The 27,515-nt window shown below is 42.5% G+C and overlaps 1 protein-coding gene and 1 long non-coding RNA gene across 4 annotated transcripts in view; one reads left to right on the forward strand and one right to left on the reverse strand.

Annotated features, from left to right (window-relative positions):
* Nucleotides 1-169: 169 nt before the first annotated feature.
* The window catches only part of fmnl2a (formin-like 2a), a 45,993-nt gene continuing 18,647 nt past the window's right edge, over nucleotides 170-27,515 (reverse strand). The window contains exons 4-27 of one of the 3 annotated variants that reach the window (XM_068573242.1): nucleotides 23,236-23,312; nucleotides 20,129-20,212; nucleotides 19,161-19,316; nucleotides 15,868-15,976; nucleotides 15,590-15,666; nucleotides 14,629-14,722; nucleotides 13,314-13,388; nucleotides 12,163-12,273; nucleotides 11,663-11,812; nucleotides 11,251-11,352; nucleotides 10,820-11,138; nucleotides 10,499-10,684; nucleotides 9,045-9,169; nucleotides 8,745-8,947; nucleotides 8,162-8,396; nucleotides 7,619-7,687; nucleotides 7,446-7,526; nucleotides 7,227-7,356; nucleotides 6,971-7,134; nucleotides 6,736-6,837; nucleotides 5,932-6,027; nucleotides 5,352-5,475; nucleotides 3,970-4,089; nucleotides 1,992-2,072 (exon numbers count right to left, since the gene is read on the reverse strand). In XM_068573242.1, the coding sequence (XP_068429343.1) occupies nucleotides 3,998-4,089; nucleotides 5,352-5,475; nucleotides 5,932-6,027; nucleotides 6,736-6,837; nucleotides 6,971-7,134; nucleotides 7,227-7,356; nucleotides 7,446-7,526; nucleotides 7,619-7,687; nucleotides 8,162-8,396; nucleotides 8,745-8,947; nucleotides 9,045-9,169; nucleotides 10,499-10,684; nucleotides 10,820-11,138; nucleotides 11,251-11,352; nucleotides 11,663-11,812; nucleotides 12,163-12,273; nucleotides 13,314-13,388; nucleotides 14,629-14,722; nucleotides 15,590-15,666; nucleotides 15,868-15,976; nucleotides 19,161-19,316; nucleotides 20,129-20,212; nucleotides 23,236-23,312 (2,961 nt within the window). In that variant the 3' untranslated portion in view covers nucleotides 1,992-2,072; nucleotides 3,970-3,997. The other 2 variants (XM_068573241.1, XM_068573240.1) reach the window with 2 other exon arrangements.
* Nucleotides 7,142-9,169, forward strand: LOC137783359 (uncharacterized). The gene is made up of 2 exons (XR_011077324.1): nucleotides 7,142-7,277; nucleotides 9,108-9,169. It is a non-coding gene; the product is annotated as an uncharacterized lncRNA (long non-coding RNA).

Below are 27,515 nucleotides of genomic sequence, written 5' to 3' on the forward strand. Positions count from 1 at the left end.
GGGGGGGATCCATCTTATAACCAATATTTAATTCAGTTAAATGATGAATTGCACTGCTAGTTCATTAGGTGCACCGAGCATAGACTGATGCAACAGTCCTGCAGTCAAATCCAGAGTGATTTGCTGCATGGGAAGAAGAAAAGAAGTACCAAGGCCCACTGCATTTATATTCAATGTAAATAGTTTATTTGATCATATTTGTTGAAAATCTCGTCACCTAATTTTTTAAAATAAAGCTTGTTAATTTGTAATAAGCACAAACTGCCTAAAATACATTTCCGGTGAAAGTAAAAGAAAAACATGCCAGTATTATCCAGTTAGACAAATGTTACTATTACAGACTGAAGTTGAGAGAAACGGCAGCACATCACTAAGCCACAAAACCAGCTGATCACAGGTTTGCTAACAAACTAATCCGATTAAACCGTGTGTATGATTTAGAGTTTAAATCTGTTTGAATGTACAAACACTTAAATCAGTCAAACTTTTTTTGTAGCTGGCTTTGATGCATTTGTGACCCACCACATGACTTAACACACTGCTGCATTTGGCTTAATTAAATATACAAAAAAAAATGGAAACAAACTATAAGTTAAAATAACATTCAAGTTGTATAGCACGATGAAAACTTTTGTTTGAACAATATGTACAATATTAACCATCTGGTAATGTGAATTAAGAAAAAAAACATGGTTTGTAGCAAAATATCTGTACATTCAGGGAACTTTTTTTGTGTATTTTGTTTTTACATGTTTTTCATTGACATGGACACAGAAGATGAGCTTAAAGGAATCCTTTCAGTGGTTAAATACTATACATTAAAATTACAATAAAGTGAGTAGACGCAGTAGCCTGGAATTTAATAATAACATTTAAAAAAATAATAATAATCATTTGACAGATGAAATGCAAGGTTTGATCCAGTTTTGACGATGAGAACCATCAAGTTGGGTTGCGTATCTTTCGTGCAGCTTCTCCGTTTGGTAAAACTAGTCTTTTTTTGTTGCTTCATTTACAGGCTTGTTTTCTTGTAATTTGTTCCCAAAAACCAGACTGCTGCTACAGAAATGCAACATTTTAAATGGACGGTAAAGTTTTACCAGAGCAAGCGGCCGACTTGTATGGATTAAGAGCTACAAATATTGGCTTGATCCATTTACTTATAACTGATTCATAACAAATTATGAAAGAAGTAAGCATCGAGTCCCCGATATAGAGAATTCACATTAGCCCAGTCTCCTTTTGAAGTCTTTCGTTCATTCTTCACCCTTATACATACTTTAGTACAAATATAAAGTCTGAATTACTTTTCTTAATCACACCTTAATGCCTGATCATCAGACCTTCTAGTAAAAAATTGAAAAACCTCTTGAGATGTTTGACCACGTTTGTAAAGGAATGGAAAACAGCACCGGAATGTACCAAGATACCACAGTGTCAAACCCAACACTAAAAGATGTCGTGTTCGTAACAGCTAAAGGGAACGCGTCCCATACATTCTACATCACGTTTCCAAGGAAGCATCTCTTCACGTGGCTCTTAAGGCCACCGCGAGTCCAGTTTTATAAGTCTTAAAATTAAAGCAAGGTCAGGTTGTATTGCTTGAAGTGGATAATATATATTTTTTTAAAAACAGGAGACGGCATGACATCAGCCCACAAAAATAGGTTCAGGCACTTGGCTTGTCTGAGGTTTCTGAATCAACCGTTCTGACACTTAAAATTCCCACACCTGTCCCAGTCCTTCATAGTGAGACCACAGACATGGAGTAACATGTTTTCATAGGTAATATATATATCTACACACATATCTCAACGTCTTTATGGTTGCTACACTTGTCATCTTTCACTTATCATCCTTCAATCTGCATCGACCCTCCCGTCTCTCCCTCTCATACACACCCTCACCATCTTCCTCTTCATCCCCCCTCCCTCGCCCCCCAGCACATGCACTGCTCCCTCGTCACACGACCACTTCGCCGTTGTTCAGCGGCCGCAGGTTCTGATCATCAAAGCGTCTCCTGACACTCCTTCGCACGGCGTCCGCTCGCCTGTAAGGCTGATTCCTCAAATCTGAAGAGGGAAGAATGGATTGGATGGGGGGGTTTAGAGGGAGGGGAGTAAAAGAGCCGTCAGTCATTTCACGGTGGCACTTTGATGAGCCCACATGCTCAGAGTGCTGGCAGCCTGTCTTTCAAAGCAGCGTGAGTTCTACACAGAAAAAAACAGCCTTGCAAGTCAGCTGTCTCTTGGTATTATGACAAACAGGCCACAGGGTTTTGACTTGTGAGTAGAAAACCTGACATGGATCTTGTGAAACCAATAAATGGTTGTATTATCAACCGAAAAGAGTTGCTATTTTGTATTGTTAGACATTCAAATGTATTGTTATGAAAGATGTATGAGTGGAGAACAGTGGAGGAAGAGGTCAATACTGAGTGAACCCTAAATGAAAATACAGTAAAACAGGAAAGGGAGATAATAAAGTGATGCTTGCCAGGTTTGGGACACATCCACCACTACAGGTGTGCTACTGGAGGAGTTCCTTACCCTCGAGTAGACATTGGGAAATTTAGTAATATTATTCTTCTTTAGGGCTAGACGAAGAGAAGACAAAATGGAGGTTAAACATGGAGGATGAGGAGGCCGACAGGAGCATGTCAGCCTGACATATTCACACCTGCTTTGCAAAGAGAGCGCTAAGAAAGCACTGCGAGAGCAAAGCAAAGTGGCAGCAGGCTGCATGGGGGAAAAGGCCAGAGGAGGTGAAGGCAGGAGAGGGGACAGAGCTGGAGGATGTTAACTGGTTCATCTGGCAGGGAGGAGGATCAAAGCATCGGTAGTTTCTTTTTTTTCTGTGTTATGAACTCAGTCTGCTTTGCAGAGCGGCTACCAGCAGGATAGAAAAAGAGCCCATTTCAAACTTCCAGTACAGAGCAGTTGTGAACTAAATTAAACAAACATGGTTCCAGGACATTGTCACATTCAACAGCATCTTGACCAAAAAAGCAACCAAAGCAAGCATGCATGCAGCCAGCACTGATGACAGGTGTAAACTCTGGCAGCGTGTTAGTAGCACACACACACACACACACACACACACACACACACACACACACACACACACAATGCAACCGCAAAGGTAAACTGCTGCAATGTATGACATTATTCACACGTCATGCAGAATATTAGTGAGCCTGCCACCCAACAGAGCGTCACGAGAGCGAGCTGTCACCCAGCGGCAGGAGCAGACACAGCATATGGGAGGGCAGGGATGCATTGTGGGAAAGCGTTAAGAATGAAGCATTCAGCATGCAAGAAGCTGTTTTAGGAGCAGTAATGATATGTGATAACAAACACACAAACATTTGTTTTTCATTAAAACATTGATTGAAACACAAAGAAAAGCAAGTTATAATGCCACAGGCCCTTATATTATTATAATATTATAATAATGAGTCATACCAGTCATATATACCTGTCACGGATTGAAAACAAAGTCATGTGTGTGTGTGTATATGTTTTCAATCCGTGACCACTAGATGGCAGCACACAGCGTAACTTTCTACTCCAGTTTTTGATGATAAAATTTTCACTCTTTTACCAATTTTGACATCCCCTGTCACTGCAGATAAAAGCATGACCATGGAGACAGTTTCCTCTGTGGCATTATGGTTTGCCATGGTTGATAAAATGATGATGATAAATGAGGGGGGTCACACTTCATGCAGGTGGGCAGAGAAAACCGCGACACCGACACAGAGTCATGCTCAGGAGAGAGAACACACACGCGCGCTCAGGCGTGTGTGTAAAAACCATGAGATCGGGCACCGTGCACAATCACGGGTCCAAAAGTGTGAGGGTTGAGTGTGACGGATCAACGAAAAAAAAAAGGGAGGAAGTGTGAAGAGGCATGCAAGGATGGAGGAGAGAGAGAGACGTGGAGAAGAGAATGTTTTGTTCCAGCAACCTTAGAGAAGAGAGACAGTTCTACAAGCTTAGTAATGGTACTCGTCATTGAGGGCGGGCTCGCAGAAGAACCGAGAGCCACGCTTGGCTGTGCGGGCGGTAAAGGGCACTGTCTTCAGCACTGCATTGAGAACAACAAGGACAACAGCCAGGACAAGACAAGACACACACAGTTTAAGAGAAGCAGACTCCTAATAAAGGTTTAGCACTGGTTAGCGCTAAGCAAATATACAACAACAGCATCAGGAGGGGCCAGGAAATAACGTCTTTAAGAGAATTATAGCAGTTAATGCTCCAACGGAGGTCCGACAAAAACTTTGTTTTGACTATAGACGGTCTGGCTTGGTTTGTTAGAAGACAAAAAAGTTCTATTGTTACAGAGATCTAAATTAAATATGTCGCAGGTCTTTAACAATAGAATCACATTTACATCGTTACAGCGGCTAGTGGGTCAAACAATATTGAGAACATGTTGTCATGTCGAAGAAGCAATACCTCAGTGCAGAAATACAATTTTAAAATCTTACTTAACAAAAAGTGCGAGCGACAAAATGTTCTCACAGTTTTACATCATATTGTATTGTTAATACTAGTGCATTAATATGGAAGTAGTATTTCAGTGTCTAACTGGAGATAATTGCAATAACATACAGTACAACATCTACAACAATGCATTGTATTAACTTATCACGAGATACATGTAAAATCTTAAAGTATTAGAGCTAGACTTATATCAGCTAATATCAGTTTATTATTACAAATATATCTTACTGGGGTGAATGTCGAAGAAATTGCAGAATTAATTGTACTTAATTCTTAATAGTGTCCTTACTTTGTCCACCAGAGAGCACTGACAAGTTTATGTTCCGCCCAGTATTTAACTAAATGAATTTAAGGGATTTTCATCAAGATTGTTTTTATGTTAAGTGTTTGTGACCTACACATAATATATACCATATAATGTACAACTGTACTTAAGTACAGGAAAAGTAATTGGGTAAATTCCACAACGTCTCATTTATCACACTTCAGTAAACAGAAGACGTATTTATTCCGTTATAAGGAATGACCCGGCCCCGTCTACACACAGATGGTGTTACAAAGCAATGACAAAGCAGAATAGATGAGCAGCGATCATCAGACACATTTGGAGCTGAATGGCGCTGCAGCTAGCCAGTGCATGTTTGTACTCATTAGGTTATACACCTTCAGTTGTCAAACATCTGACAGCTAAATTTATAAAAAGCCAAAGTCATTGCGTTAGTTGGTTTAGATTTCCTTTGTTAATGACTGAATGTATAGCATCAGAGAAGACCTTCATGCAGAGCACCGTGTACTGTGTGTGTGTGGCAAGAGACTGCAGCCAGGCCCAGGTGATATTACCCGTGATGATGTCCTCTATCGCTCCATCTTTGCCTTCGTAGACATGGCGGCTGTCTTTCACCTGTTTCTTCCTGAGCTCATGGATCAGCTCTTGCTGCTGCCGCTTGTTTTTATGAGATGGAGACTGAGGAAACGCACAAAAACACACAAACACACACACACCTCATTTAACATGTATTAATTAATAAGTCATACTCTTGTACATGAGTCCAGTATAATATAGATTCTCCAACCCACAACTTCTTTTTATCTCAAATATGCTTTTGCTCCACACATCGCTTCACTCTGCAGGTTTGTGCATGTGTGCGTTAAGTGAACCATTTAAGAAGTATAACTGCTGATCCTGAGTCGATGTGATGTGGCTCAGCAGGGTGTCAGACTGGAGGACCAGATATAACTACACCCGGCAGGCAGTCAGTGCTCAACTAATCCTGTGATCAGGAATCTGGAGGAAGGGAGGATGAGGCGGAAAGGGGATGAAGTGGTCTTCAGGATCCACTGTAGCCACCTGCCCTAGAAAGAAGGGATGAGGGGAAAAGGAGGCTGGAGGGGGTTGAGAGTTGAAAGAACAGTGGCTTACCTTCTGGTCTTCCTCCATCATGGCCTCCTGTTCTAGAAGTTTCTCCATCAAAATCTGCTCCTGTCTCTTTTTATACTCATTGTCCTCCTCTGCTTGCTGAGGATATTACATAAACGTGTCACATAGTTACAACTTGTTTAAATATACTACTGTTACATAGAAGTCATATCGTAGAGAAAAACTGCCCTTTCAAATGCACCAAATAGTTTTGTCACATGTGTTGTGCAAGCTGAGATTCCATATCCGAACCATGAAATGTGATGAATGAAGTCATTAACATGGTTTGGAGTAGTTAAGGATGCACAGCAGCTGTGAGGGGAACGTCTGGAAAGAGTCACGCTATGAGTAGCAGTAACACATTGTGGGATTGGTTTTTGTGTCTTGTGGTACTGTAGCGCGTCGTGCTTAAAACTTGCAGATTTATTTGTAAAATACTTATTATTATTTATTTGTAAAGTACATATTATTACTATTATTTTGGTATAGAAGATAATACTGTGCTCAGCGATAACACCAGAGGGCGTACTAATGTCTCGTCACATATAGGACACGTTCACGTACACAAGCATTAACATATCCAGCCTCATGCACACGCCAAAGTGCATCTCTCTGTATTCCCCCAGATGTTGTTGTGACTTGAGGGAAAGCACACCTATTTTACACATCAAAGTCTGTTTACAGGTCATGGGGGGAACTACTGCACATGTGGAAAAAGTAGAAGTGTGATGCTTAATGTCTGACTATCTGGTTGGTGAGGTGCGATTCGTTTTGTGTGATTGTGTGAGTGACGATGATCCAACTCACCCTGTAAGCCTTAACAAATCGCACAAACACAGGGAAGAAGACGGAGGGTGGCGTTGTTTTAGAGTTCTCCCCGAAGAACTTCACTGCCTCGTCAAAGGCATCCTTTCAGAGAAAGACAGTTGGCTTTCTTAGGAAACACTCAGATGACTTAATTTTAAACCCTTTCACAACAACAGGGTTTTAAAAACAAGCAAACAAAGCACTAGGATTGCAACGTGGGGTGTGCTCCTGTTACCTGTGCAATCTTGGCATCATCCTGCAGCTTCTTCAGCTTGCTCTCATTGTGTGTGATGAAGTCTTTGAGCATGGTGTTGTGGCCGTGCATGCTGTACTCTCTTTTGGTCAGCTCCATGCCTCTCTGCAGCTCCCGAACATCCAGCAGGACGTTCTCCAACGACACTGCGAACACCAGCGTACGTATGAGTGCACGTGCGACGCACTCTACTGCAAAGAGTCAGATAAGAAGAACACACGTGCACTATGTGACTCACCTGCTGCAGCTTTCTCTACATAGTGCAGCTCATTGTAGAAGAGAGCAACTTGTGAGTATTTCTCCTTCACCACGTTGGCTATGTAGTGTAACAACGTTATCTTACGGTCCGTCGACTTGGTATCAAGTAGCTGTGAGAAAGTAATACACAAAGAAAAAACATAAGAACACATCTCTATAGAAAAAGTGAAAGGCAGTAAAGTGAGAAGCAGCAACTTGCCAAGTCTAAACTTTGAAGCTTGAATCCGTACACGGCTCCTCTTTTGCTGCTGTTCATGTAGTTTCCAAGTGCCAAGATAATCTGGCAAACAAGAAAGAACAAGCATGTGTAAGAAAACTAAAAACATATGCATTCATTTGACATTATGTTTTATATACAAATGAATTAGTTACCTCCAGGATTTTCTTTAGCTTCTGCGATGACTTGATGGACACAGATGCTGCAATGACTGCGTGAATTTGCTGAAGGGCGAACAAAGAGGATGACATGAGAAGAAACAAAGGCAAGGCAACTTTATTTGTGTAGCACATTTCAACAACAAGGCGATTCAAAGTGCTTCACATCAAACCATTAAAAGCAAAACATGATGCAGATTTAAAAACAGTGAAGTAAACATTAAAACAGTCAAGAAAAAATAAAAAATAAAATGAGTAAAAGTTGCAGTGCAGTTTAAGAAATAAAATGCAGTTGTGAGATGCAGCATTGAGTCTGGTTCAATTAAAGGCAACAGCAAACAGAAAAGTCTTCAATCTGGATTTAAAGGCGCTGAAGGTATCTGCAGCTTTCAGGGACCTTGTTCCAGATATGCGGAGCAGAAAAGCTGAACCACCGTCACTTCCGATGGTCACAGCCTCCCAGATAGACCGCCTCAAATCACATTCAGTGTTTTAGTTTCCGAACATTTGGTCCAACACACAACAGATCCCAGTACTCACCGGTGTGAGCATCTGCACGCTCTCGCAGAAGTTGCTGATGAAGGCCATGATGGTCATCTTCTGCATGAGCCGCTCGATTTTACTGAACTGCATCATGAAGCGGTCCTCGTCTGTCAGGCTCTCCAGTGGTTTGCGTTCCTTCTCAAACTGCCTCATGACTTTAATCTCATTTTCCGTGGGCTGGAAGCGCATCAGACACTCCACGAAGTCCACCGGCAGAGTTCGCAGGTCAAAGCTGAAGCGGGGTCGAAATATGCAAAGTACATACTTAAAACTCAAAGTAAAAAGACATAAACCATTCAATATCTTATGCCATGCAATGTTGAAAACTTATTATAGGAAAATGAAGGTCATCAAATAACAAATAAGGAACGTGAACCATAAGTTGAAAACTTTCACTTCAAACAAGTAAATAACGATATACTAACTTGTAAATCAGATAATAATGTTAATCTAAAACTGAAACACTCAAATTATAGCATGCATCCGTAACAATCAAGTGTCTCATTCAGGAACAGCACTTCAGGCATAGAAGGCATGGAACATCATCAGATGGGCTCTTTTGTTGTATTTTGAGACTTACATCTGAATGGCCTTGCAGATCTCCTCAGGAGTCTTGCCCACTTTTCTCAGTGTGATTGCCAGGTTCTTTGCTCTGTTGGAGTCCAGCAGCGTCACCTTGTTGGGCATCTTTTGGATGATCTTCTGTTTGCTCGAGATGAGGTCGATCGCCGGGCCCTGAGCTTTCGTCTTAAACATCTCCTCGAACTCATCCACGTTTAGGTCCTTAAAGATGACGTCAGAGAGTCTGTTAATGTTCCATCATTGTGGAAATGAGGCAGAAAGTGGACTAAGCGATTGCTTAACCAGGGCAGACTCTTACCTCGAGTATCCTCTCATCATCAATCTCATTAAAGACAGTCCCATTGATCTGGTTTGGTTTCAGGGCTACCCAGTTGAAGACGGGCATGCGGAACTTTGTCTTGATGGGTTTCTTGATCTTAACAGCTGCAAAGGACACACAAGTGTTATCAACAGGTCCCAATTTACTATGAGAGTACACACACATTCACTCACACGCTCACCCACACACACACACACACACAAACACACACACACACACACACAAAAGGGGAAACAGAGGTATCTGTAAATTGGTGATGGACATGGATACGACTGTTTCATCTCTAAAAGCATACATCCCTACTTCCAGTTGGGTTCACAAAAAGGACACGGCCTGTTGGCTTCTGGTGAGGAGAACAAGGCCAACGTGTAAACACCCTGTACAGTAAATAGTGCACATGCTGAGGATTTCCTGCCTGGCCCGGTGACATACTTTATTGGACAGATTATGGCTATTTGCGGCCACCTGGGTTGATTCACAGAAGCTGAGCATGGAGGTGGCGCCTGGTTTAGTCCCTGAGTCGAGGTGTCAGCGGGGACAGAAAGATAAGGCCGTCACGAGAGGGTAAACAGCATTCCAACAGCTCTGCTTGAAGCCCATCACTTTCTATCCTCTGCGTGCCACTGCAGGTCACTGTGTCTCAGCATGTAACCAGCACTGAGATGTGGCAATACTTAATTCAACGCACACAGACACACACAACGATACTACAGCAAGGTGTGAAGGTAAGCATGCAGGATTTTTGAAATGTGGTATTTTCTCTGTTGTTTAAAATCCTTTTAATGTTTCACATGAAGTCTCACTGTGAGAGCAAAAATAGCAGAACGTTTTCAATTCAGAGACTGAAAATACCATTTTCCAAAAATGTAAGAAAGAAAGGGACCGTTGAAGGAACAAAAACACCAAACATAACAAGCAGAACCTACAGAAAAGTTTGATGGGTCCCTCTGGTTGGCAGAAAAAGAAACAATTCAAAGAGAAATCGTTAAGAAATCGGCAGTTAGTGAGAAAGCTTACACATGCACATCTCAAACACACAAGGTACAGGAGAGGAGGATCCGTGTGTTTCATATAAAACTCAAAAGGGGTTTTCACGGTTTACTGACACCGGGCAAATGACAAGTCTGTACATCTCACAAATGCAGCTGCATCACAGTGGAAGCCTTCAGCAGCAAACTTTTCCTCTTTTCTCCTGCCTATGCTTTTATCACTGCTCCCTCAACTGAAAGGCTTTTACTATAAAGACGCTGCAATAAGTGCTCAGGTGGGAACACCACAACAATTTTGCGATCAACAAAAGTAGTTGGAATACAAGTATAATATAATAAAAGACTAACTCTTAACGTGAACCTATTGAAGCGGTTATGCCACAGGATAATTCTTCCTCACATAACTCACGAGCCTGACTGAGTGTGTGCATTTTCTTTCTTTACCTGCTAACCCAGAGTTCATGATGACAGTGGGCGTCCCACAGCCGGGCAATGGGGGCGCTACAGGAGGAGGCGGCGGAGGCAGAGGTCCTGAGATATGTGAGGGCGGAGGAGGCGGAGGTGGAGGGGGAGGCGGTGGAGGTGGGGGAGCTGCAACTGCAGGAATGGCTGATGATGGTCCGTTTGACACTAGGAGAGGGGAGAAACGCTCAATGTTTAATATAACTTCTCAGTCAACACACTAATTGTGCATTTTCTCTCGTCTTTCTGCATTACATGATTAACAGTTTACATGCTGATGAACTGCACTAATACTGAACCTACATGTGCCGTTCACTGGCAGTGGGGGAGGTGGAGGAGGAGGGGGTGGAGCCGGCGTGCCAGCTACGACTCCCAGGTGGTTTGGAGGGAGAGCTGCACCATTTCCTCCCATCACAACACCTGGCAAGCCACCCACGAAGGCGGAGGCCGAGGTTAGGATGGAGATGTCTCCATCTCCCTTCTTGTGGATCTTGATGGTGCCTTGTTTCTCCAGTTCGTGGATCTTTTTCTCCAGGTTACTCTGTCGCTGGATGGCCTCATCCTTCTCTTTCAACATCTGCCGCAGTGAGTGTACCTGCGAGCTGGTGTCCTTGCACACTTCCTGTGTGGGAGAGCGGCAGTCAGGGAGTTAACATGTTTAAATAAATGATTGTATAATCAGATTTGGTTTAAATATATTTCTGACATGTGAAGGTTCAGAGTTGGAGTCTGACCCTAATCGATTCAAGGTCCTTGTTTCTTTGCATCAGTTGCTTCTCAAGCTCCACGATCTTCGACATGGCCTCATTCTCTGTATCCTGCAGCTTCTCTGTCATCTACAAGAACAACAGCCGGGAGTTAAAAGGGCCACACGATGACATCAAGTTATTGCAATGGAAACATCAAATGTCAACGAAAAAATGGCAGTGATGTAAGCATGTATACATACAACATATTATAATACAATATATGAATAATGTCTATATTTAGTGTTAACTCCTAGTCTTTTATGGTGGATGACGTAAATCCCGTAAATCATCGTAAATCCCACGCTGACATCCTGGACATTAATACATACAGGAACATTTAAGTGAGATTTTTAGGAGTCAGTTTTAAGAGTAAAATCAAACAGTCGAGGGCTCTCACATGCGACATGTTCTCCTCCAGCTCCTCCACGCGCTCCAGGGCGGCGTTTTTGGTCTCTGCATCCTCCAGAAGGGCTCCCACGTCAAACACGTTGTCCAAGTAGGCCTGAATCTGAACCTGCAGCTTATCGCTCTCTGTGTGCTTCAGTTTCTGGAAAACGTGCACACAAAAATAAATGTTGTGATGATGAGAGTGAGGCAGTTAGGAAGTGAAAGGGAGGGGACATTCACTTTTTCAGTTCAACGCACGAGACCGACGTATCAGACCCGAAGGCTAGCATTGAGCTCACCTGTGCGGTAAAGCGGGAGACAAGGATTTACAGAACTGACAGATTTTTTTTTCTCTCAAGTAATGGAAAAGCCATCATCGACTGAGTTTCTATAGTTGCTGTCTCGGGGGGGCTATAATGACAACATGTGCTCTGGATTGAGCTGGATATTAAGAGCAGGAGTGTTCGGTTCGTCTGTGAATTTTTCCTACGGCGGTTTGTCTCAACTCACGTCCAAGTAGTCGTCCAGACACAGCTTGGTGAAGTCGAATTGGAGGTGAACTCTAAAGTTCATGTCCTCCACTGAGTGCACGACTATGTTGATGAACTGCATACAGGCCACCTGGGGAATGGAAACAACAGAAACAGTGAACTTAATGTTTTTAAAAACCTGCATATTATGTACGCTGTGTGTGCCTGCTGACAATGCATACTCAAAATGTGTTAATAAACAAATGTACAACAGGTTTCAGGTTTTCTAACTGCGACTTCTATGAAATGACGTTATGCTTATTATCACATCTAATTCCTTTATATGTGGCTTGAATTGAATTTGTGTGTAGAAATCCTCATTCCTGTGCTTGCTTGGCTGGCACAGTGGCTTATCTGGTAGATTAAGAGGATCTGGAAAAAAAAACAAATTAACAAAACCAGCCAGTTCAACTCCATCAGCCTGTGTAAACAGATCTTGGGGGGTGATCTCCTCTTGGTGTCTAATGCACACACTTCTTCTCACCCTGACACTAGCTTAATGAACCCGCGGTACGAAGCTCAGTTGTTTCGGCGCGACACTGCAGCTTTGACAAAGTCTGTTTGCTTTTGTGCTGCTGTCAGACGACGGCCCCGCAAGCGACTGTGAGCGGACTCGTGAGAGAAGTCCTATTCAAACACAGCAGCTGTTGGTTTTCACTCACACCACATGCAGCATTTGCTTCACCTAAATGGACACACACACTGAATAAAATACTGTCTAAGTTGGCACTTCAGTGTCTTTTATTCTCGTCCGTCGGGCTAATTAGCACTGCTCGGCCTGGAAATGACAGACTTGGCAAAGCTGCTTGATTAGTGGCACAAGCATCAATGTATATCTCTTCGAAATGGCGAGTTTACCTATTCAAGATAATACAATGTGAGACGGAAAATGGTCAAAAACATTCATACACAAATTCCCTTTATGGCCTTTTGTGAATTGGGTTGCGGTGGTTTGTCATTTTTTAAGTGTGTGCCCAGAAAAAAAAGTTTTGTGATACTGATGAGAAATGACATCCTTTTCTCAAAAACCTTCACTCGCCATTTGTGGTTAGCCCGGTGATGCAATGTGTCAATAGTCATTAAGACTGAGTGAGTGTGTGTGTGTGTGTGAGTGTGTGAGTGTGTGTGTACCATAAAGTCGATGTTGTTGTCCTCATTCTTGAAATACTCCATTAGCCTCTCAAACCGCTGCGTCTCTATACACACCTGCAAAAACAACAACAACTCACTTACTCAATGTATTTATTGGAGTCGAGATGAAGAGAGCAAGCCACAGTGATTTATTTAAGAAAGCAATCACTGATTTGCATAAAGGACACCACCAACTCCTCGTAATTCACACAAACCACGGCCTCAACCAAGAGAACTATTAACTTTTATGCTGCACGTACACAGTGACACCAGAGATGAATGCTCTGTGCCGGAAATTTAGCCCTAACAGTTACCTCATGAGTTTAACATATCCATGGCCTGCGCATGACAGAGCATATGTGTTTAATATTGCTTGTGGTACAACCTTTAACACTACCACTGCAGTTTCTGTCCGGCCTATCTGAACTAGATTTTGGGAGACAGATCAAAAGAGAGAGAAAGAGACAGAGCGAGAGAGAGATGCTCTGCAGTTCAGACAGTTCATCTGGAGGGCATTAAGGGAGCTAGAGCATGGTGAAGAATTGGGAAGGAAGTAGGGGGTGGATAGGAGGGGTGTGTACCCAAAAAACCTCTGAATAATGTTTCGACTCTCAGCTTACAGCCCTCTCATCAAACACAGGATATCAAAGTCACTTAGCAAACTAGATCTAATGACGCCTTTTAAATACAAAGAGAAAAAAGAGAAAAACAACTGAAAACTGCAAAAAGAAATGTGAGTGAGTCCTCAAATGCTTCCAGCACTATCATGACACTATCCTTCATCTCATTAGAGAAGCTGTGTTCTCCCTAAGCCTTATTCTCCCACTAATGCCGATGCTACTGAGAGCAACACTCAATATTTCATCCAGGGGTGTAAATATTGCATTAACTGCAGTCGGCCCATTTTTGCGCGCCGTGCAGCGTGCTATAAAATGGGGCTGCTGTTATCGCCTACTCCATCATAAACCTCCCACTCCTTTCTCAAGCAGCCGGAATACTTCACTCAGACAGACGAGGGTCAGGCCAGGCTGACTGTTGCATCTTTCTCTCTTCTTTTCTGAGCTTTGATGCGTCTGAAATCTATTTTTTACACTTATCTGGAAGTCAAGTGGGTCCTGCTGTGCTATTCAGTTCAATTCAGTGTCTGTAATCTGTTGACAAAGAGCTCATTACTAGGCGCTATCCTGAGGAATCTGCTGGTCTGACATCTGCCGGGGAAGCATTCCACCAGGGCTGAGTCACACTTTGAAATTGCACAGTTGAAATGTAATGACATCTCCTCGGACCCCACATCCCCTCTCTGTGCAGCTCGTACCTCCTTAAAGTTGTCGAATGCAGAGAGAATAATTTCGTGGCCTCCTCTCACGAGACAAACTGCCGCCAGGAGCTCCAAGACCAGAGCTTTGGTTCTGTAAAACAGGAATATAAAGGCGGGAATGGTGAGCAAATGACAAGTGCTGCGGCAAACCGTGACTTTAACGCGGAGTTAACAAAAGTGGAAAATCTTGTAAAGATCAACAATGTTGAAACCTCTGTCTAGAACGGATCTACATGTGGTTCATTATATACTATTTAAAGTGTATCCATCTTTATAAATAATAATCAACAACTTGAACAAACTTTAAATAACTTGAAAAAAGTTTAGTAATGTCTCAATCTTAGAGTAAAAAAAATAAAAGAGCTCCACATTTTCATTTTATCCTCTGGATTAAAAAAGCACTCATAAAAAAATTAATACTTCAGGCCCAGTGTGTGTGTGTGTGTGTGTGTGTGTGTGTGTGTGTGTGTGTGTACGCAGGAGTTCGCTGCCTGGATGAGACGATATGTGACAGGTGATGCAGAGTGGTTTCACATCCACTTTTGAGGAAATCCTTGAGCCTCTGGGCAAAAAGTGAAAACACACCCACACACACACACACACCAAAGTGAGTCCTTCTGGTTGCCGTCTCAGTGAGCAGCTGTCAGTGAAGTGGAGTGTGCCAGCGGTGCCCTGACCTGTCTGTCGGCATGAATGTGTCCCTGAGCTACAAAGACACTCACTCTGGATCAGACTGTGCAGGTGCACTGAGGCTAATGTTGGACTCTGAATGTTCCATTATGGCTTTCAGTCTTTGTTGGTAAAATATCTGGATGTGTTGAGCTCCAAATGTTACATATTCCTCTTGAATTTTAAGGTTTCCTCAGTCTTTAAAGAGCAACTTAAAAACATTCAGGTATTCATTTAGATTAAAAGCAAACAATTGATCCGTCTGGAAAAATGTTTTGTTAAAACTCACCTCGGATTTTTATTGTTGAGACTGAGTGCAATTTCATTCACAGCATGTGGGTGAGACATGACCATGTTGAAGCCATACTGGGAGATGAGAAACAAACCACAGAGAAAAGGACAGAGACAAATAAGCCAATTAACAGAGAAGAGGAGCCAGTGAATAAACAAGAGGTGCATTCCTCTGCATGTCAAATGAAACATGGAGCACAAGCAGTGGAGCAAATTGAATTTGTCTTGAGTTAGATAAGTGTGCTTCAGTCCAGAGGGACATTGTAGAGGGCTGACCTGGTAGTTCATGATGGCACGCAGGCACATGATGCAGACGTGAACGTCGTCTTTCTTACACACCAGTCTGGAGTTTTTCAGAGTTCTCCGGCTCGGCAGTGTGTTGCTGCTAAAAATAAAAAACACAAAATAATTCATTAATGATAGGAATGAGCTTTTGGACACAAACAAGAGCGATCAAGGCCTGGAGAAATAAGATGCCATTTGCCATTGAGCCACCATCACACACTACCTCCTTCACATTGGGAGGCTGTTAAACTGCCACGCCACCTCATATACCTCATAATCTACAGCCTCGCCAGGGGCCACAGGATTCACGCTTTGTTTTAATTTTATGTCCTTCACAAAGATATCACTTACAGCTAGTACAATAGAAGCCAGTCATTTGCATGCAGGACAATGATTGTGCAGCTAAAACAAGGCCTTTTCTCCTGGTGCAGCGCTCACAATACAAAGAGAAATGCTGGAGCAGCAGAATTACTGAATAATATGCATCGCAAGTTGGACCAAAAGTAGTTTATTTGCAGACTTTTGTCACAGGCTTCAATTTTATGCCTAAATTCTGAGGAGAAATGCATCTGCAGTCTACTGATAGACACACTGATGTGCATCAGCTCCCGTGCTTAAAGGCGTGACTCCTGTGTGAGTCACAACCTGGTGTTCATGTAAGTGCCTGTGTATTTGTGAGAATGTGTGTGGGTCTGTCAGCAGTTTTAAGACAAAGATAAAACTATTCTTAATTTAAAAGGCTCACTTTGAAATAAGGAAAAAAAAACAGTAACTCATGCCTTGAAATTGTTGTGTGTGTCCGACATGCGATTGTTGTAATTATGGGCAGTCTCCATGTGTTCAGCAGGATGTGGTACCGGCCGGGTGTAAAACAAGTTTGTTGATGTAACTGCAGTCAACTCAGAGAACATGCTGCTACGGCCTTTCGAAGCAGCAAACATCCTAAAAAGGAGTTCATCCAGGTTTCTTCTACCAGGTAATAAACATCCAACTTGAGGCGTGGCACCAGAAGGAGGAAATGAATAAAAGTGTTTCTTAATCTCAAACCAAGGTTATGATAAGGCCTTACATAATACCAGCACAATGTAATAGATTGACCTGCTTTGACTTATCTGAAGTTACTCAACTTATATAACACATCACACTGAATCAAGTATGACTCGGAGGAAACGAGGCATCTAAAACTGGAGGAAGAAAAGAGGTGCGAGATGCAGTGGACAGATGTATTCTCATCAGGTCTGAGAAAGTTCTGAGCCGTCCAGAATCTTACATCCTAGTTACAAAACATGAAAACTAAAAGATTCTGCCCATTTTATTAAAACGGCAGGACCACAAACAACAGAGCATGTTCTAAAAAACACCACACAACAACATCAAACTACAGTATAACTATGAGATACAGGTCTAACACAGCTACACGTTCCTAGCAAACTCCATACCGTCTCATTTGAGAGCACTTTGGACAGCTCAGCGTGCTTGGTGTCCTTCAGGATGGCAGTTTGAAGAAAACACATACAAATTGTATTTTGACACCAGGATGATTGCAGCTATTGACTTCACATTATTCTAACTTCAAGCTAATCTAAAGATAAACACATAAAAAGGGAAAATATTCTGTATAATGGACATTTAAGAATTTAGAGAAGCACCAGAGCCAAAGCCTCATAATTAGTGTGTCATCTCTTATCATACAGGAAAACAGATAGTGTATCCAAAATACAGAAGATGTTTGGCGGCTGCCTAAGCAGAGTAAAAACCCTCGCTTTTACAGGGCTTTTGTCGAAACTAGGCTAGCTTCTTCACAGATTGGCATTTGGGGAGCCACACAAGCAGCGCACAGGCACAGACAAGAACAATGAGTGCAGAAAAAAACATTTGCTCCAAGGAAAGGAGAACTCAGTCTCCAGCACGGGAGGGGAGGCTGGCAGTACAAATAATTCACATCCCCGACACAGACAGCGGGACAAATAAACTGGGCGGCGCTAGCAGGGAGGTATAAAATACAATGAGGCAAGGGGGTTTGTGTGTGTATGTGTGTGCGTGTATGTGGGTGCGTGTGTCTTGGGAGGGAGCAGGGATGCAGGGTTGAAGCTGTAGAAAGCTCACTGTGAGCCAGCAAAAGTGAGAAACCTAAGACCTGCCTGCTGTCGAAGACTGGCAGACAGAGGAGCAGATGACTATGGAGGGACACCAGGACAGAACAGAGGAGACAGTCAGAAGACACTTTGACCTGTTTGACACACTCCGGTACATCTGGAGAAGGCAGATGTATAGTTAACGCCACTTATGGGGCAATATTGATATTATAGGCGTACCATTGAAATATGTCAATGAGTCACAGATTGATTGTCTGATGATAGTTGGATATTACAAAATTGAAGAGGTGGTAGTGTAATAGGTGTGGCTTTGTGAACTAGACATATCTTTCATAACTATGACTGTTTATGATTCATGGCAAACTTGGATTAGAAGACAGAAACAGAACATTTTGGTATGCTATGTTAACTTATTTCACGTGTTATTTTAAGTACTTTTGAGACAAGAGGCGATAGAAAACAACAGACTTGATTATCATGCAAGGATAATATCAAAGAGACATGTGCTTCCCTAAGTCAATAGTGCTCTTTGTGTAGAGTTCAAGCTAGAACACATTATAAGTCACACAAGTCAGGGTGAGAGCTGCACCAAAACATCAATGGAACGACGGGGCGGATTAGAGAAATAATGCACAACCGAATGGGATTTGCGTATATTAGCATGGGTTTATAAATGAAAGTCCACTGTGCATTGGATTTGGTTTGGTGTTGATAAAAACAAAACTTATTTGGTACATACAAAGTTTGTCGTTCTGCCGCATTGTCTGTCACATGAAAATCTGTTGTCAATCATGTGTCACAACCGTGTGCAAAAGCAATCCTAAAGGTCGACACAGAGACAGGGATTTGGCCTCTTGCTGCAGAAATGTGTCTTGAGCTATTTAAAGTCTTACAAACCTCATGACTGTATAAAAAGGGACATCATATGAATAGTGTGACTTACCAAATTAACCACAATACAACCACATTGCCCCGGCTAACTAGGGCGAAGAAAATAACCCTGGAAGGCAAAGTTAGCTGTAAACCCTTATAAATCACAGAAACACACAGTGGTTATTGGTGAACCTTCGTAACCATCAATGTGTGTGTGTGTGTGTGTGTGTGTGTGTGTGTGTGTGTGTGTGTGTGTGTGTGTGTGTGTGTGTGTGTGTGTGTGTGTGTGTGTGCGTGCGCGCGCGTGTATTATACCGTATCGTGGAATGTCGGCCAGCACGTGTGAGGCTGTTCCCAGTAATGGAAGACGGCAGGGTGCCTCCTCCATGCAGGTCTTCTATAGAGCGGCTCCAGGGCTTAGATTTATCCATAGCAGCCTCTGGGTTGTTCTCCACACAGTCTCCATCAAATCTGTTGCACCACAAAAACAAGACATCAAATCAGAAACTTGCCATTAAACCCTGTAGGGAATTTCTGAAGCCAGTATGAGTATTTAATTGGACAATACAATTAAAAAACAAACAATGGAAATACAATTACCTGTGTTTTTTATACACAGAACATGCTCAAAGATAACACACTAAATCATTGGGAAATAGGGTCCAGTTACAAAAGCTTAGTCAATATCCCACATACTGCATCTCTTATAATTGGCAAGCACTTGAATTAATGCGTGCTGGCAGGGGTGAAAATGTGTTGCTGCTACCACTAACACTTGAAGTTTTTGGTTTGGACTTGTCCGGTCAGAAAAATGTCTCATGTTATATTTTACTTGGCAGAAACCTTGGAAAGTTCTGGTAGTTATGGCATACCATATGATCTATTTCAGCTTTTAAACTGGTCATTTTCATGACTATTATATGCTGCTGAGGTGGTACCGAGGGTAAACACACTTTTACGGCTAGCCATTCATAATGTAGACAGACCATAATAACTTATGGTGAAGCAGGGAGGGTGAATTAAAAATGTAACTGTGTGGCTGTTTGGCCCAGAACAAGGACCTTGTGACTGACTAATAATCACATCATCAATCTATGAATAGAAGCCTATGGTTGGTATAATACACAGTGCCAATGTGTCAGCAATGGGCCCCGAGTGACTGCAGCAGCAGCAGCAGTGGTGGAGATGCATCAGCGGCTGTGCAGAATAGCAGCATTATGCTGCTTGTCAATTCTGCGTAGAGAGTATAGTGATAGAGAGAGAAAGAACGGGGAATGACTTACGTGACGGCATACTGTGCAAAAGAAAGATACTCCACCAGCACGTCCAGACCTTTGTTCTCCTCATTTAAGAATTCTCTCACCCATCTGAAGAGAGACGGACAAAAGTTTATCAGCACACAGACGCTTTTTAAAATCATTTTAATCATTTCTAGAAAGAGTCCACATCCAAATATATTTTATCAGGAGTTTTTTTTAATATTGGGAGTTTCTGAATTGTTTAAGAAAAAATCTACTCCTTTGGGATAGTCACAGCAACAAAAAAAGTCTGGAAACAACCAAACAAGCTATGATAGACAAACTTAAATAATGTCATGTTCAAAGAAACATCAACAGATGCTTAATAAGTAGTGGGGAGCACTAAACCTCAATGTCTCAATTTGTTTACAATACATTTTCTATAAACTACGCCTGCACATTCAGACAAATGGACATAAAATAGACAAATAGACATGTTTAACATAACATTGTAATCAACGTGCCTCAGGATCACGATAAAAAAAAGAAACAAATTTCTCAAAAATTGTATTTGGTCCTAAATCTGGAAAATGACTTGCCATTATAATGACATTTAGATAGTTTTGAGATTTGTATTATGTATAGTCTACAGTGTATAATAATATCCTATGCAGGCTTTGACCACACATGACCTTGCTACACAGATGTTTGCAGATTGCTCACTCGCTCTCCCTTGGTTTCTACCTCTCTTTGCCAAGAAGAATTGGAATAACCCGTTTGACAGACTTCAACACTTTGTGGGTCAAACATATCCACGCATGTGTTTGAGTCTTATCATTGAGTGTGTCGGTTTTCTCAGTTTCTTTCCCTACGAGCACCCAGAACGATCCAAAGCCCATTCTCACCTTCCTTACAGGCACTGACGTGGACCAGCCAGTCAAAACTCGCCATGCTTTCATTTTTTTATTCTCCACAGAAAAGCCCATGTTTTCACTGGGAAAGCTCCCTCAACCTTTGGCATGTGCTGCTCTTCCTTCCATATTTATAAGCAACATGAGCTGAGTCACAGAAAATCTTTTTTTGAATCGCTTCTCATAATGGTGCCTTTCACTGATGATTAGATAAATGTACAGAGCATAAACATAAATACACACAGGCAGGCTTTTGAGTGGCACAGTGCTGATGAAGATGTACAGTTAAACTGCTTTAAAAACCATTCTTGGTGCTTCTTTATTAGCTCCCCTGTGGTTTGACTACATGGGAGCGAGTGAGACTAACGGCAGCGTCCAGTAAAGAGGTGCCTGGTGGGGCCCGTCGTGTTTTTAAAAAAAGGCTTGTCGGGCCACATGGTAATCATTACCGCAGGACACTAACTAACAATCCTCCCATTCACCACATGCTGATGACCACTGAGCAACATGTGAGGAGCAGGCAGGCAGGGAGCCGGGGTAATCTTCAGCAGCGCTCATACCTAGAACAATCTACCCGTTATACACAGCCTCCATGAGAGATATTTCTCTGTTTCACCTCTAAAAAGAAGCAGCAACTATTCACTGTCTGAGTGGGTGACATCTTGCTTCCTCCCCACACCTCTCCCTCCCTCTGCCATCTCAATCTCTCGCCCTGTCCCTCCGCTATTGTGGTAATGCTTTGTCTAATCTAGATTAGGTAGATTATTTATGTAATCTAGTTTACCAACATACGGTCTCTGAAAGGAATTAATCCATGTAAACAATGCCTCCACTGGTTAGCCAGATGGACGTCGGCTCTGGCTGTGGTCGGAGTTTACTTTGGTTTGAGACGCAGAATCTGATCAGTGTGTGTGTGTAAACAGCGTGTAGGCGTGTGAGAGCCGGTGTTGTCAGGAACATGAGATAATTTGCGTGAGAGTCAGTGAAGTAGGCAAATTGAGGTCCAGTAATGTGTGTGTGTGTGTGTGTGTGGTAGGGAGGAAAAAGAGAGAAACAGAGGGATTAAGAAGAGAGGTCTAGATTACATGGATGCGTATTAGAGGTCTGGTGATGGTTGTGTAAGCGGCGCAAAAGATGTCAGCATCTCTGTGTCTTTGTTGTCACAACAATATGTGGCCGGTGGACGCTCGTCGTGGCTGCCTCTTCCTGTCACAGTCACGGTCTCCATGTCTCTTGTGACCGCCCACCTTCAGCACCAGCTGCTAGACCTCATCCTCATTCCGGCCAAAGGATCCTGGGCCTCATGTGTGTGCACACAGTGTTGTGCTTGAATCACGCATACGCGAGCTGTGCGCACAGAACGGAGCTGTCGGTTGCTCAGCAGTTTCCTGTCTCGTGTCTTTGAGAAAGACACCGTGACCGCAGCCCGCCTAAATGCATTGGGATGGTTTTCATGTATGTATGGAATTATTCAAATTTTAAGTTTAGATTCAGATTCATCAATTTAGAAAATATCTAGTTAAAAGAGCATTGCGCAACAAATTTAAACTCTTAAATGGACAGGGTGCCATTTTTTGATAAAATGTATGTTTTATAGTCACAGTGTACCTTTATTTGTTTTAAACCTTCCTTCATAAATAAGCGGCCTAAATCCTACAGATCCCAGAATGCATTAGACCTCAATTGTAATGTTGACTAATCCATCAGTCTGTAATCACAGAGACAGGCCCTGTGATCTACAGCCACACCAAACATGGAGACATTGTGTGACGCTCATTGAGATATTGATCTCTCCTTGACGATGACTGCACAACACTCGATCAATATCAAACGCAGCAGGCAGGGGCTTGTTATCCTAAGATACCTGGAATTACACATGAATACCTCTGTGATTGTATCTGTTGTGAAATCCTGATCTCTTCAGTCGCATCGACAATAAGGCCTCTTTAGGTCGACAGGCTGAAACACTGACGGCAAGTGAGGCAACAAAAACATATATTTTCCTTCCCCAGGCCGTTCACACGTCAGCCACATAAAACAATCGATCGATTCATCTTTTCTCCATCGCCACATGGCTTTCTGTGTAATATTTGGCCAGAGCACTGAGGAGAATGGGGGATGGTGGTGGTTAGTGTCAACGTCTGCGTCTCCGGGTGTCTGGAATGTCAGACTTTTCCCCCTGAATCTAATATAACAAAGTCTGGGATATGTAACACTTCACACAATCCCAGAGTGACTCACCCTATGTGATTGGTCCGCAACGAAATTTCCAGTTCTCTCAGGACTTGAGTGGACTCCTGAACTCTCCGTCTGAATTTCTGTGGATGGAAAGAAGGGAGGGAGAGGGGTTAATATTTCATCGTAGCAGTAAGAACAGTAAATCAGTTGAGTGGAAACTGTTTTGGCTGGAGAAAACTTTTTTTGAGGAAAAGGTCAGACAAAACAGACACAACCACAGTGACATTCAAATGTAAAAGCAGGCAAGCCGTGCACTGATTACAAATAAAGAGTCGGGATTGTTCTCGTAAGATTTTTAAGTGGGCATTTTACTTGCCAGGACCCATTCAACAGGCAAGCTGAGTCATTGGAAACTGTGAATATGGAGTTCCGGTTATCTTGTTTGCTCACATTGGTTCTTTATATAGCAGTAATCCCTCCTGGTAGCACTGTGATAAAATCAAGTAACCTAATTGGTTACCTCTCAAGCCCTACCAGCAGCCACACAAACACACATATATACGCATACACATTCTCTGTCCTGTTACTGTGGCTACCGCTGTAAGAGAGTGAACGTGTCTGAGCGACATGCATGAAGGTATGAACTGAACAACAGAACAAGAGCTGCTTCCTCTTTGATTTCAGCTTCTGATAGAAAAAAAGGGCCTTCATGTGGTTACACAACTGCAGCAACAAGATGAGCAAAGTGACCGATCGGTGGGGATCAAACGGGAGAAAAGAATCCCTGATGAGAGGGACTGAAACTGTTGTACAAGAGAGGAGAGTTCATATCCAATGTTCCTCTGCCAATCAAACAAATGAACTGTCCGATATGTTTTATGGGAAAATATATCAGAGAAAATAGAATATGTAAAAAATGTTTAACTAATGGTAAACTATTTATGTCTTAGAATAGGAGTTTAAAACATTTTTGAGCCCCAGGCCACTCAAAATATTACAACTTTAAATAATCAGGACAAAAGCTAAAACGATTAAACAAGTAGCTGATCAACTAAAAATGTATCTTAAGCACTAGTTCAAAAGTATTTGCCAAAAACTCCGTACTGTTCAGCTTGTCTTTGTTTTATGTCATTGTGAATTGAATATAGTTTTGGTCAGACAAAACGGATGGAATTTTATTAATTTTCTAACATTTAATAGACCGGGCGATTAACCGGTGAATCTGGAAAATAATTGTCTCAACCTGCTCTAATCATGCATCAACATTAAAAAAGGGTTTGGATTCTTGTTCAGGGCTTTTCTGCACATTTGTCTTGCGACTAGTCAAAAGAAGAGGAGAGGTCCCAGTATCCACCCAGAGTTGGAGGGCCTGGTCCCTTTCCATGATGCGTTGGTGAGATGGAGGAAACAGAGCTCAGCCCTGTGTTAGCCTATTATTACCATCCACGGAGAAGAGAGCTGTTCCCATAGCGAGGGTCTCTCTCTCTCTCTCTCTCTCTCTCTCTCTCTCCAGTCTGTGGTGTCTTTGGGCTTGGGCGGTGTGTGTTTGGCACATGAGGAGATGAGAAACAGAGTGTTTTTATTAGGGAGGAGCCCTTTGTGTGTTTGTGTGGAAAGCAAAGCATATTTAGGGGTACTGCGCAGGCTCCCAAAGGCGAGAGGGGTGGGGGGGCTTCTTCGTCTTCGTCTCCTCCGCCCACCAAACGCCCTACACGCCACACTTTTTAAGTACTACCAGCTGCAACACAGAGTGAGCAGGAAGAGAGAGGAACCGTGAGAGGAGGGTGAGGATGACATGAAGAAGAAGAAGAAGAAGAAGAAGAAGAAGAAGAAGAAGAAGAAGAAAAAGAAGAAGAAGAAGAAGAAGAAGAAGAAGAAGAAGAAGAAGAAGAAGAAAAGGGAAGGGAAGGGAGAGAGGGAGGGAGCACTGAAAGGGGAAAGTGAGAGAAGAGAGATAGTGTGGACAGGAGGGAGGGAAAAAAAGAGAGATTTTGGGGAGTGTGAGCTCAGGAGGGTCATCCTGGAAACAAATCAATGGCTGATACATTCTCGGGGACTAGTTGGACTGCAGCTCTTCCTCCTTGGCTGCCTATTGGCTGGGAGCTGCCCAGAGGAATGCACCGGAGCCTGCCTATGGAAAGCAGAGGCAATGACCTCCAGCTCTCTCACAGCGGCACAAAGTGGCAATTGTTTTGAGTTTGAAGAAAAGGGGGATGGAGCAGGAATGTAGAAAGTAGCCCCATAACTCTTTCTTTTCCTCCATACTCTATAGTGCTTCTTTTTTTTGTCTTTCTCCCTCATTCTCTGTCTATCTCTTTCTTGCCCTCTAACTCCTCACCATCATTATTCAGTCTTCTTCCTCTCCTCCCTCTCATTTGCCCTTCTCACTTTACTCGCTCATGAAATTCCTGTTTCCTTGTCTGCTTCAAGTCTGATCGAGGCCAGGACTAGGCAGAGGCAGCAATTCCTTGGGCTTGGGCATGTCTTTTTAGAAGTTACCCCATCGAGAGAGGTTTAATATAGACCCAACAACCATTAAGTCATACAGCCACAGATGAATTAAATTAAAAAAAGGGGGGGGATGATTAAGAGCAGCTGTTATAGACAAACAGTGAATGCTGTCTAGTCTCTATAAAGTCCTTCGGCTGTGAACATGTTGTGTGTTTACACCCAGAGAGCTTCAAACATGGTCACCATCTACTTCAAGGAAGAGTTTTGGAAAATACACTTATTCTAGAAGTTAGCTGAGAAGACTAAAAACTAGAGGAAACCACTCACCTGGATATGACCAGATGAAAAAGACCCACCTTCTAACTCCAAAGCGATCAAAACGTGTTGTGTTTTTTACACATTTATGTATGAATATAACATAGAAATAAGGCACTTTAGAGGTGCTGGGAGTATTTTTTTTTTACTTTGGATTGAGCAAGGTTAGCTGTTTTCCTCTGTTTTTCAGTCTTTATGCTAAACTAATCCAACAGCCTCCTTTCTGCAGCTTCAGTGGGAGTAGTGTCAAACTCAGCTTATCCTCAGTCACAAAACATGAGTCAAAAAATTATTTTACCACGGGACACCTCCAAACATTCCTAACTGCACAAAACACATGCATATATCCAGTGCACCCACCCGAAATCTCTTACTTAGACAAGAATCATGTCCTGTTTCACATACCGACAGCCACCAACTATCTCCCATGGGGTGTGCCTTGCTCAAAAGGACTTCAGCAGTATGTGTAGCTGCAGGGAAGAGGATCAAGTCTATTCACAGCCACCCCAGATATTCAAATCACATCTCAACACACCTGCTTCTTTGACCTTGAGACAATTGCCAGCACAAACTGTTTTAAGCACGCTTTATACTTTACAGGGTTTTGTCTGCTTCAACCTGCATCAGGTCTGCTCTGGCGTCCTGCTTTCATCAGATATATGTGTGTAATCTCTTATGCATGACATCTTATGCATAACACCTTCCCATCCTCTTTTATGTTCACATAGTTAAACTGTCAATGTTTGGTCTAGCTTGCGTTTGTACTCGTACTCAGAAAACTCATAAAGCAACACATGGTGTCCAGGTGTTATAGCTGACTGTGAATATTTGGATACATTTTTTTAATAAGAAAAAAATAAGTAGTATTGATCACGGAAAAGGCCCTTTTTTCATGATTGTCGTGAACTTACTCCCCAATATATCCACATACCCATGGCAAACCAACCCTTAACTGAGATGACTCCATTTAAGAATCCCAATCCTGCACATGAATAAAGCAGCTCTGAACCATATCACATACACAACATTTTTGCATTTTCGTACCAAATCAAGCAGGCGAAACAACTCTGTGTTTGCATGTGTACTGTGATTAGCAGTAGTTTGTATGTCATTATAGCGCGGTTCACGCTGCTCCAGTTGGCATATTGTGATGTAAAATCTTAACTCCAGTCAGTGCAAATTTAATTATTCAGTGATTTGTTATACTTCTGGCAGAGTCTATTGGTTAATGTGTTTATCACAGAGATTGGTCTCCCAGCACTGCCCCCACAGCGCTCTCAGGCCAAAAGGACTTCACTTTGGCAAAGCCTGAAGGTTGGCTGGCACTGAGCTTCATGGAGCCCCCCCTCCTACTCTTCACTGCTCCCTTCTTAGCAGCCAGGGAAACAGATGACATAAGAACATATTCACCATGCTACAACACTCCTGGTTGCAACAGCAATGCAGAAACCAGCAAACTAGACCCATCTCTCCGTCAACGCTGTCATTCTCTCCTCGGTCTTCAGGTGACTCTTTTTGTGTGTTTTTCAGTTTTCAGAGTTCACAGCATGCTGTCTGACACAGAACTTTTCCACAAG

This window comes from Clinocottus analis, unplaced genomic scaffold, assembly GCF_023055335.1.
Source record: "Clinocottus analis isolate CAN_PGR_092001 unplaced genomic scaffold, fCliAna1.0.p SCAF_12, whole genome shotgun sequence".
Taxonomy (NCBI): Eukaryota; Metazoa; Chordata; class Actinopteri; order Perciformes; family Cottidae; genus Clinocottus; species Clinocottus analis.